The sequence below is a fragment of the Sapajus apella genome, unplaced genomic scaffold (assembly GCF_009761245.1).
Source record: "Sapajus apella isolate SASKATOON/1434 unplaced genomic scaffold, GSC_monkey_1.0 scaffold10, whole genome shotgun sequence".
NCBI classification, from domain to species: Eukaryota; Metazoa; Chordata; class Mammalia; order Primates; family Cebidae; genus Sapajus; species Sapajus apella.
The window spans coordinates 15,129,805-15,142,295 of NW_022436950.1; the positions used below are offsets into that span (position 1 = coordinate 15,129,805).

A 12,491-nucleotide genomic window follows, 5' to 3' on the forward strand; every position below is an offset into this window, starting at 1 on the left:
TAAACTCTTTATGTATATTGATTTATTTAATCTTCACAATATCTTTTTTTTTTTAAGCAATATTTTGGAAAATCGACAAAATTTTTTTTAAAAAGTTTCTTTGAAAGAGTAAAAATAATTTTACAAATACATAACAAATATTATTTATTACATACCTGTATCACTGTGTCACATGTTTTAAATATTTGACCTTAAAATTTTTGTAAATGAAACTGAGGTTAGAAAGATTAACAACTGAGGTTAGAGAGATTAACCTGCCAAAATCATATACTTAATAAATAACTGGAGTAGAACATAGAGTTTAAGCCTTTGAATTTGCAGTATTTGATTTTGATTCAAATTTGAAGTTAGAATTTGATTCTAAAGCTCATGGTCTTCACCACTGTGCTGTATCTTACACCTCAGTGCAAAAGAATTATATTACTTGACTCTGTTTAATAGAATTTATGATAAACCCAGAGTTTTAAGGTATATCACTTGTTCCATATATTGAAGCATTTAGTTTGTTTACCTTTAAAGTAATTATTGATATATTTGGATTTAAATTTCCTATCCTGTTTTTTTCTGTCTCATCGGTTCTTTCTCAGCTTTTTTTTACTTTCTTTAATAAATGTATTTTATTACCCCCACCCCTTCCCCATTAGCTTATTACTTACATTATTGTTACCTTAGAGATTATAATGTGCATTATGTTTTTGTTTTTGTTTTTTTTCTCACCACTTTCTGGGTATTGTAAAGGTCTTAGAACATTTTGACTTCCTGGGGTTTTTCCCCCTTGTTTTTCAGACTTTTGATCCTAGGTTGTTTTTGTTTTGTTTTGTGGAGGAAAGGGGCAAGCATGGTGTTTTAAAATTTGAATTTCAATATTGTGTATGAAAAATTGTGGAGGCCTTGGATGATACCTTCCTCTAAAGTAAATTTAATTTTGTTTCGGCAGACAGGTAAAGTACAGTCAGGTCACCACGCTCTAGTTGAGACTAGCTTTTAAGCTTTGTTAGTGTTCGTCTGTTGGTTTGCCTTCATTTCCAGGACATACCTATTCACAGAGCATAGTTCTTTTGGGATCTGAACTGAAAGAAGGCCTGAGGTGTTTGCCAGGTTACCTTCTGAATTAATGTTCCTAGGATGCTAACTTTTGTCTGTTCAACACAGATCTTCAGTATCCCTTTGATACTTTGTTTGGATTCTTGGTGCCGTTACCCCTTGCCTAGGGTGCTGTATCAGTAAACATCTCAGTGGAAAACTGCTTGCAGAATTTGTGAATTCTTTGTATTTCTCACCTCTTCAGAACTTTGACCTCTTAAGCCCTAGCTGCTTTAAACCAACCCCACTTTTGACTTTTTGGTGGGGCCCTTAATTCCAGTCCTCCAAATTCAGCAAGTGACTGAAGGGAACCAGTGAAGTCTCGTGTGGGGCTGGCTTCTCTCAGCATATTTGCCTTTTCTCTGGAATCTTGACCCGACAAGTCTAGGTTGTCTTTGTTATTCTTTGATGCTTTTAAACGGGGATTTTTAGTTGTTGTTTTTTTTTTTTTAATTCTGGTAAACTGCATACAAAATTTACCATCTTACCCTTAAGTGTGCGGTTCAGAGCTGTTAAGTGTAGGTTCACCTTGTTGTATAGCTGTCACCACCATCCTCTCCAGAATCCTTTTCATCTTGCAAAACTGAAACTCTGTACCCACTAAACAGTAACTTTCCATTTTCCCCTCCCCCAAGCCTCGGCCAACTACCATATCTCTGTTTATGGTTTGATCACTTATTACCTCATGTAAGTGGCATCATAAGGTGTTTGTCCTCTTATGACGCATTTTTCACTTAGCATGTCCTTAAAGTTCATCTGATTATGGCATATGTGAGTTTATTTCCTTTCCAAGGCTGCGTAATACTGCATCGTGTGTGTAGACCACATTTTGTTTATCTGTTCATCTATTGATGGGCACTTGAGTTGTTTTCACCTTTTGGCCGTTGTGAATAATGTTGCCATGAATACAGGTGTACAAATACCTCTTCAAGACTGTGCTTTCATTTCTTTTGGGTATATACCCAGAAGTAGAATTAGTGGAGCCTGTGGTAATTCTGTTTTTAATTTTTGAGGAACTGCTATATTGCTTTCCACAGCAGCTGTACCACCTTAGGTTCCCACCAACAGTGCACGAGGGCTCCAGTTTCTCCACATCCTTCTCAAAACTTATTTTGTTTTGGGGGGTTTTTGTTTGTTTCTTGTGTTTTTTGATAGTAACTCTTTTAATAGGTATGAGGTAGTAGCTTTTTATTCTCATCCAGCTTTTGTAGTAGTTCTTTCCAGGGGAGTTGGTCTTACAAAAGCTTTTCTTTCAGTACTAAAGGTGGAATAACATTTTGAGGTAGGTGTTATTTTACAGATGAGGCAACTGAGACAGACTCTAAGGTCGCACCTAGTAAATGGCAGAGACAAGACTGAAACAGAGGCTATCTGGTTCTTGAATCAGTGCTCTTAACCGCCAAAGTGTATTGCTTCTCTAATACAGGTCTTCTTTCCTAAAAAATAGTCTTAATAAATTCATTGCTCCAAGACCTCAAAGTGTGATTAAGTGTTTCTTTTTCTCCTCTGACATCTAGATTATTACATTTGAAGTACAGAACAGTGTTTATTTTATGATTTATCGCAATTTACACGACTTTAGAGAAACATGGTGTTGATTTGTCTAATATCTTGGTAGACAATTCTTAAAATAAATGGAAATTATTTTTAAATAGAATTTTTTCACAACTATGTTTTTCTTGTTAAAAATTTTCAGACCCCTGAGAAAGATTTTGAGATCATTTTACAATGATGGAAACTCTGAGCTTTTCAGTAGTGGCTAAGTCTACACCAGGTTTTTAGACACCATATCCTATGCTTCTCTACCAAATTTATCAGTAATATTTTTATATCTAGAAAGGTTAATCTGTCTGTACAGTTTACTAATTCATATGTTACTGGTACTATTTTAGAAATGTAGTCAGTTACTGACACCCGGGAAAGTATTGAGCCAGTTCTTTAAACTTTGATCTAATTGTAATTAGACTTTTTTCCCACTGCTATGATTCTGCAGTAGAAACTTTTTGCTACTTTTCTGCTCATTTAAAATTTCTCTATTTCTGTCTTCATTGTGTTAAACCTTTTTAATCTGTATTTATTTCATGACTTGAAAGTGAACTCTGTTTGAAAATGTTTTATTACTTGTTAATAGAGGATTACCCTAGTGATTAAATTTGGTAAGGCAGGTTCTAACATGTTCTGACAGACTTGCCATAGAGTTATTTGCCTCTTTTTTTTTTTTTTTTTTAATTTTAAATATGAGTCTAACTTTTCAGGTTTATCTCTATCTTACTAGCTTTGTAAAGATTTTTTTAACCCTGTTTACATTTGCCTTTTCCTATCCTCTTTTACAGTAATAGGCAAAAACAATTTTAGGTGTTCTTAGTATGAGGATAAGAAACTAAAAGAAGAAATATTTAAGAGTTTGATTAACCAGCTCGACAGTTAGCTTGAAAAACCAACTTTCACAGCAATTCACTACATTTTTAATTTTTTTTTTTTAAACAAATAGCTACTAGCCATATGTGGCACCAGGCGGAGAAGTATAGATGAATGAATACTAATAGATAACCATTCTTGGTCTACTAGTAGTAATATTAAAAGTACTGAACTACTGGATATTACAAACATGTTATTAAAAGCTCCCTTAAACTTTATAATAGAACCAGAGGACTGTTGCATTTATAAATTATACTAAGCTTTCAGAGTTGAATGTGACCCAAAGGTTAGTTTTAGAATTTGCCTCTCAAACACCTGTTTACTCATAGTTACAAATAAAACATTAGATAGGAAGGATAATTTAATGATTTTTAAGCTGTTTCTTTCCTTGGGTGCACTATTGATTGTGCCCAGAACTCACTTATCCTAGTTTGCTTTTCTGTAACATAATGACTATTAGAAATGCATACTAAACTTTTTCTTGCAGGTGAATTAAGTAATAAGCGTTAAGTTGTTTGTTTTTTGGACTTCATTTTCAAATGTGTTTTTATTTTAACTTCTAAATTTTATTTTGGTTTGTTTGTAATGCCATTCCCTGTGTAATGAAGCTGTTTAGCGCACTTGAGGAGACACCCCTTGAGTTTGTGTCAGTTTAGCTTCAGTAGGAACTGAATTTTTGCATAGTGTGTCTTGACACCTTTGAGCATGCTTTTGTGTGCTGAATTTGATTTCTTATATATCATTTAACTATTTAGATATGTTAGTGGGTTAAAAGGAGAAGGCACAACTTTGCCAACATGGTGGAAGTACTATGGTCTTGTAGGCCAAGCATTTTGTTTGTTGGTGTCCTCATGTCCTCTGGGCATGCAAAGAGCCCTAGGTCTTGAGTAAGCATTTGCAGGAGTTTTACATGGAGGTCATCTGATTGAGCTTTCCTTTTCTTGTGGCTTAGAAAGACTCCATCTCTCTCCACTCCAGCTCCTGGAGACCTGCCTGTCCTAGTTGATGTTTTAAAACAGGTGATGCTTTTGTATTTTTTAACCAGCCTTTGTAGTTCTTGGCAGGGAAGTTGGTCTTAAAAGCTATTTATTTTCAGGACTAGAAGTGGAAATGAGTGTAATAGCATTGTGAGATAGATTTTATGTTACAAATGAAGTCCTTATGTTACAAATGAAGTTGGTTTATCAAGCTTACTATATGGATGAAGTCAGATGCAGAACCAGCTGTGAAAAGGTGGGCATGAGGTGGGTCTCCCACCATTGGCTCCTGTCTCTCACCACAGGTCCACCTAGCTTGTGAAAGTTCTTGCTCATCGCAGGCCAGCTTGGCCAAGGAATAGCAACTCTTGAGAGATAACTGTAAATAGACATTTAAAATGTGATTTATCTCTGTGGTGATGAAACACATCCCTTCATGTAAATATAATGCTTGACTCACATTAGGCTTTCAAACATGTTTTTCAGAACATTTTATATTTAAAATGCCTGTTTTTGGCTTTAAAAAGGCAAATAGAAGCAGCCACCAACTTTCTATCTCTGCTAAGCTCTCTTTAGTAGATAAGTAACTAATGTCAGACTCATACTACATTTTGGGTAAAGCTTGGGATTAAAACATTTTAAAGTCAGTCTTTAATGTTTTTTTCTCTTTCAGAAGGTCTTTTAAAATCTTGTTCATACTTTGAGATTGCTAGTTAGAGGTTAACTAGAGCTGGGACTTCTAAAAAATCTTAAAAAATAGACACATAAAAGTTAAAATCTCACAGGAATTTAAATGATATTAGAATCATATGTGCAAATCACAAGTTTACTGTGAATATGTATCCATTTCTGTTTGAACATATATACACATAAATACTCAAGAGTTACACATCTATACCTTTTATTGTACTTGATGGTAATTAATCATACGTGTCAGATATTTAATGTAAATGATTATTTAGTATTACTGTTAATAGTTTTATATGGCCACACTTAGGTTTCTTTCTTCTGGTTCATTTATTAGCTCTCTGTTATCTATAATGAAATGTTAGGGTTAACAAATTTTTCTTTTTTTTCTTTTTTTTTAATTGTACTTTAGGTTCTGGGGTACATGTGCAGATCATGCAGGATCGTTGCATAGGTACATACATGGCAAGGTGGTTTGCTGCCTTCATCCTCCCATTACCTATATCTGGTATTTCTCTCCACGTTATCCTTCCCCACCCCGTGCCGTCCCTCCCCTAGCCCCCTCCAACTGACCACAGTGTGTGATGGTCCCCTCCCTGTGTCCACGTGTTCTTATTGTTCAACACCTGCCTGTGAGTGAGAACATGCAGTGTTTGGTTTTCTATTCTTGTGTCAGTTTGCTGAGAATGATGGTTTCCAGATTCATCCATTTCCCTGTAATGGACACGAGTTCATCGTTTCTTATGGCTGCATAGTATTCCATGGTGTATATGTGCCACATTTTCTTTATCCAGTCTATCATTGATGGACATTTGGATTGGAACAAATTTTTTTTAATATTCTATGTTGTTTAATTGTAATCATACACTTCCTGACAGTTCAATTTGAAAGACAAAGACTTAGCTCTTCTACCAGAGTGTCCCATGGCTTTAAACATTATGTGTTCCGCCCACACCCTCCAGCTTCAGGTTGATTTTATCTCTTATCCGAAACGTTTGTGACCATATGTTTTCAGATTTCTGATTTTCGGGGGATTTGGGAATATTTGCATATACACAGAGATTGTGGGGATGGAACCCATGTTATAAACATGAAATTCATTTATGTTTTATATACACTGCGTATACATAGCCCAAAGGTGATTTTATACAGTATTTTAAGTAATTTGTACATGAAATAAACTTTTGACTGCAACCTGATGCATGAGGTCAGTTGTAGAATTTACTTGTGGCATCATGTCAACTCTCAGAGTTTCAGAGTTTGTAGAGTTTTTGGAGTAGGGTAGTCAAACCTGTGTTCTCATTGTATGCTTTGGCTTCCTTTACTGAAGCATCGTTCTCCTCCATACACAGCATACTTGAAGAATCCATCAGTTTTGCCTGATGTCTTTCTGCCTTTTTGCTGGAGGCCTTGACATAGTAGACATTGTAGGCCATAAGATTATAGATTCAGCTCGTTTGGTAGTGATACATCACTGTGCTTAGAGTTGGGATGGGAAATGCTGTGGGAGATGCAAAACAAATAGAAAGGAAAGAAGTAGTGAAGTGTATTTGTATTTGAATTTGATGCTGTGTGTATGTTACTTTTTGGTGAAAGGATTAAGATTTATAGGAAATATTAATGTTTTAGTGATTATCTTTGTCAGCCCATTGTTTTACTGAGGGCCACGGTGAATAAATGACTTTACTTAAGGGAACATAGCCAGTTAACAGTAAAGCCAGGATCATATAGGGAATTCCTAACTTCACATCAAATAGAAACTTCTAACTATTGTTAGAAGTTTTATATTAAAAAATTTCCCGTAACTGATAGATCTCCCTCCCTTAGAAAAGTTTGATAATTTCCATACAGCCGCAGTAATTGCTCAGTTAGAATCCACCCAAGAAAAATGAAAGTATATGTCCACAAAAATATTGTACCAAAATGTTTGTAGCCACATTATTCATAATAAACAAAAAATGGAAACAACCCAGGGTAATCTGTCAGCTGATGGCTAAGCAAAATGTGGTGTATCTATGCAATGGAGTGCTGTTTCAGCCTAAAAAGAAGGAAATACTGTTACGTGTTATGACATGAATAAACCTTAGAAACTTACGCTTAGTGAAGGAAATCAGACACAAAAGATTACGTATTACAGGATAATTATATGAAATGCCCAGAAAAGGGAATTTATAGAGACTGAAAGCAGGAGTGAAAAAAGGACTAGTCAGAATTACCAGTACTTTCTATTCTAGCTGCATATCCTGATAAAAGGTTCTATAACTACTGTTAGGCTACTTTTCTAATATAATCTTCCGTATTCTTCACTTACCAGTTGCACTTTGTGCTTATTGAAGTTCTGTTGTATTTTACAAACCTATTTATTCTAACTGTTTATTCTAATAATACTTATTAATATATAATTTAATATTGTGTAAATCGATAAAATCTTATGAAAAATAGTTTTTTGTTTGGCAAGCTAGATTGAATGCTTTGGAAAGACTTCATAAAAGCAAATGGCTACATACTGGTTTGAATTAAGTGTAGGTAATTTAAAACATTGGACTGATAATAGTAAAAAAAAAAAAAAAACTTGAAAGATTTTACATTCAGATTACTTCGCAAATGCCTCTAGTTCTTGCTTCAGCTTAATGAAACTGAACTAGGCATGCTAGACAATTTATTATGTATGAATGTTTATAAGTACACAATCTTTTTTTTTTTTTTTTTTTTTTTTTTTGAAATGGGGTCTTGCTCTGTTACCTAGGCTAGAGTACAGTGCCATAGTCTAGGTTTACTACAGCCTCCACCTACTGGGTTGAACCGGTTCTCCTGCCCCAGCCTCCCAAGTAGCTGGGACTACAGGTGTGCATCACCTTGCCTGGCTAATTATTGTATTTTTAGTAGAGACAGGGTTTCACCATGTTGGACAGGCTGGTCTCAAACTCTTGACCTCAAGTGATCCAGCTATCTTGGCCTCCCAAAATGCTGGGATTACAGGCGTGAGCCACCACTCCCGGCCTGTAAGTATACAATCTTAAACTTCAGTCACAAGACTCATTAAAAAAAGTCCCAATATCTGAGTGAACATTTATATTTTTAATTTAAAATATTTAAGATGCAAGAGTGTGTGTATGTTTAATAGTTTCCCTGTTTTACTACCCATCTTTAGCCATTCAGATAGTGGTTTTGATCACATTGGGTAAAAGATATTCTCTGTCTCTGGTGCTTTTCTGTGCAATAAAAATTTATATATAAACATATGTAAAATATATATATATATATATAAATCACATTTGTAAAAGTTAATTTAAGCAATAATAGTGATTGTTTTTATAATAAAAGGGATTCTTGTTGCTTTTGAATTATTAAATTTATGCTAGTTTTTATTACGTACATACTGTTTTATGCTGAGAAGTAAATCACAATTAGTATTACAGTAAGAAAAGGTTGGGCCTGGAGGTCATATTAGATGAAAGAGGAGTTTTAGAAAGAGTGGGAGCCATCAAAAGAAAGAAGGGATGTGGTCAGAGGGAAACTTGGAATTTAAGATACCAAGAACTTTGAAGTCATCAATTAAAATTTTGAACTCATGAAAATTGATGTTAAGATTTGAAAAATGTGAGCTTGTGCAGAGATTATATAAAATGTAGAAATGTGAGCACTGAAGAAGATAATATAAAATATAACTTTCCTTGTTAGTAGGTGTGTAGCATCATATAAGATGAATGAAAGGAGATTGGAAGAATTATGTCATATGAAGCAAGGACTGCACATAGAGAATTTAATTAAAATTCTTTGGGACCGGACATGGTACCTCACGTGTGTAACAGCACTTTGGGGGGCCAAGGTCGGCAGATCGCTTGAGGTCAGGACTTTGAGACCAGCCTGGCTAACTGGTGAAACCTCGTCTCCACAAAAAATACGAAAATTAGCCAGGCATGATGGCACACACCTGTATTGTCAGCTACTCAGAAGGCTGAGGCAGGAGAATTGCTTGAACCCAAGAGGCAGAGGTTGCAGTGAGCCAAGATGGCACCACTGCACTCCAGCCTGGACATCAGAGTGAATGAGACTCCATCTCAAAAAAAGAAAATAAAAAGTTTGGAAAGTTGATTAATATTATTCTGGTTACACTGTTAATATGGTAGAGCTCTGTTCATGTTCATCTTATAATTAGCTATAACCCATAGATTCATGTTTAAGAATCTGGTGAAAGCTATGGACTCTCTTTCCAAAATACTTACGTGTGAACAAACATGTAACTTCATAATTTTAGAAGGTTCACAGACCCATCAAAGCCCAGAGAGATCCTTGTTGAGACAAGAAAGGAATTGTATTCTAATCCTTCTGAGCATTACAAAAAACAGTAGTTTTATTTCAGTGTATTTTGCTATCAATATGGATTTTTAGGTACTGCATGAGACAGTTTTTATCATGGAAAATTCTGGATTGTGCTCTATAAACTGAGATACCTATATTCGCGTTGGTAAGAACTTGAAAGTAATAATCTGTTTGAAGTGACAGTAAGTAGAGGTGTTTTAATTATGTAATACTTAACGCTTCCCTATTATATGCATTAGAGCCTTTTAATATTTATCAGTAACACCCTAAGTTGTATAAATCTATACTTTATTCAACTCAATTTTACTTCAAAGAATATGATTTTCAAGTATTTAAGAACGAACCATGTTTGAGTATGCTGTAGCTTTGGGGAGAAAGTGTGATCTGCCTACCTTACTGTTTACTTTTTCTACTCTGCTTTTTTGTTCCTGGATATGATGCTTGCTTACTTTTTTCCCTTTTTCTTAAGGTAAATGGGCCACCATTTATAGCCATTGTCAATTGTAAAAACTTTATATAACTTGAGAGGTGCAAGAAAGTTTCACATTGCTTAAGATCGTTTGAAGTGTTTCTCACCTGAAAAACGATTGCTTTTGGAATTCTTTTTGTTATTGTAGCTCACAATAATTCTTATGTTCACAAGAATTGTACTCATGTTTATATGACTTTATTTTAACTGTAGGACCGTGTATATGTACAACAAAATAATGTGGAGAATGTCTACAATTTGGGATTAATTATTTTTCGAGATCAAGTTGTACGTTATGGGTGTATTAGGGATCATCTGCGGCAAACTCTGTTGGATATGATTGCAAGAGAGCGGAAAGGAGAAGTTGTAGACAGGTATAATTTTTCTTTTTACTCTTGTGGTTTTGAGAATCTTGAGAATGATTCACTGTCTTAGTTTTATTAAAATAAATAAAAGTTTGGATATTCAGTACATTGGGAAAATCCTCAGAAACTTTATATCAGACTTACCTAGACTTTAATTTGAAAGCACACATCTCTCATATTTTTTAGAAGAGACTATCCTAAGCTTTTATTTAATATGCTTTTAACATACAAATCAGTTAGTCGTCACTTTTGGCTTTTCATTTATTTTTCATGCCAGCGTTTGGTTCTTTTTTTCTGTATACCATTTTTATTTCTTTTATTGGTATTTTTCTTTAAGGGCTTTTGTCTGTCCTTCATTCCAAACATTTTTGAAGAAAACTGTTGAATATAGACTAAAATAACTAAGAAATGCTGTGCCCCTTTTCAGTCATATTTTGTCCCCCTTTATAACGGTGATTACAGTGTCAATTTGGTGATGCTACAGCTGGAGTGGCTTGAAATGTAAAATTTTTTTCTCTCCTCATCTGTTTTCAGAGCAGCTGTTAGATGAAAACATGTAAAGTTCTTTTTATTTCAGCTTTGGTGCTTGATCAGGATTGCCCACAATCCATTTAGTGCAAAAAATTGTATTGCCCAGGGGTAGCTGTATATTGGACCCATGTCTGGCAGTACAGCATAATCTTCCTGTCTCCCTCCCTCTCTCCTTCCCTCCCTCCCTCTCTCCCTCCTTCCCGCCCTGCCTCTCTCCTTCCAGATAAATAGCCTCTCTGTGTTTTCAAACACAGAAATATTTAAACAACTTCATTTTCTTTAAAAATTTTATTATAACAGAATAATAACATCTTGAGATAAGTAGCTGTGCAGTCAAGCTATGCTTTCCAATTTAAGATTAGGCTAATCCCTTTGTTTTATGTGAGTGGCCTATGGGAGATTGGTCACTTCAATAAAAGTTAAATGTCCTGAAGATAGTCTTACCTACTTCTTTTGTAATTTTTAGGTGACTTTTTAATGAAATTTAATTATCAAGTGATAAAACTTTTTTCAACAGAGGCGCAATAAGAAATGCTTGCCAGATGTTAATGATTTTAGGTCTTGAAGGAAGATCAGTCTATGAAGAAGATTTTGAGGCTCCTTTTTTGGAAATGTCTGCAGAATTTTTTCAGGTAATCTGTCAAAATGTAAATAAATCTTTTAAGATATTCTTAATGTTTTTAATATAGTTACTAATTTAACTATTTTGACATTTTTTGACTAAGGCCCATTGAGGGAGGGGAGTATGCAAAAAATTCCCGTCAGCACACCTACCTCACATTTTGGCCATTTCCAGTTAAGCAACTCATCGACAACAAATTGAAGAGTTTGAACTTACACACGTTTTTTAAAATTATAGGGATGACCCTTGAAGTGGGGCATAGGGATGCTGACCCCCTGTATAGTCGAAAGTCCACATAAAACTTTTGACTCCCCAAAAACTTACTGCGTGCTGTTAACTGGAAACCTTAGGGATAAAATAATCAATTAGCATATATTTTGTATGTTACATGTATTGCATATTGTATTATAATAAAGTAAGCTAGAGAAAAGTATTATTAAGATCATTATATGGAAGATAAAATATAATTTACTGTTCACTAAGTGGAAGTGGATCATCCAGGCCTTCATCCTTGTCTTCACATTGAGTAGGCTGAGGAGGAGGAGGAAGAAGGATGGCTTGGTCTTGCTGTCTCAGGGGTGGCAGGGGAGGAAGAAAATCTACTTCAAGGACTTGTGCAGTTCAAACTTGTGTTGTTCACGGGTCAACTGTATGTTATAAAACTGTAAACTTAGAAATATCCTTAACCTTTTACTATATCTGATATTATAAATTATTTAAGTACCGTAAATTCATAGCAGCACATCACCAATGAAGTCTCATCTGTAAGCTTTTATCAAAGTACACATAAGGGTGTATGTGTAAAATACATAAAAGAATAGACAGGATTCTGTAGTGCATATTTGCCTTAAAGGTGGTTGATTAAAAAATTACAGGCCAATGAGTACTATTGATAGAAATTTGCAACAGTGTTCCAAACCCAGCTAACTTGCTAAAAGTAAAGCTAAACTGGTACTAATTTGTAATGAAATGATAATAACAATAACTGAGCACCAGTAAACGTAAGACTGTATTTA

At 34.7% G+C, this 12,491-nt stretch overlaps 1 protein-coding gene across 3 annotated transcripts in view; it reads left to right on the plus strand.

The window, feature by feature from the left end:
• CUL3 (cullin 3) overlaps positions 1 to 12,491 on the plus strand; it is a 106,694-nt gene that overhangs the window by 59,314 nt on the left and 34,889 nt on the right. For all 3 annotated transcript variants that reach the window (XM_032277652.1, XM_032277650.1, XM_032277651.1), the window contains 2 exons: positions 10,171 to 10,331; positions 11,371 to 11,485. In XM_032277652.1, the coding sequence (XP_032133543.1) occupies positions 10,171 to 10,331; positions 11,371 to 11,485 (276 nt within the window). The remainder of the gene's footprint in view (positions 1 to 10,170; positions 10,332 to 11,370; positions 11,486 to 12,491) is intronic.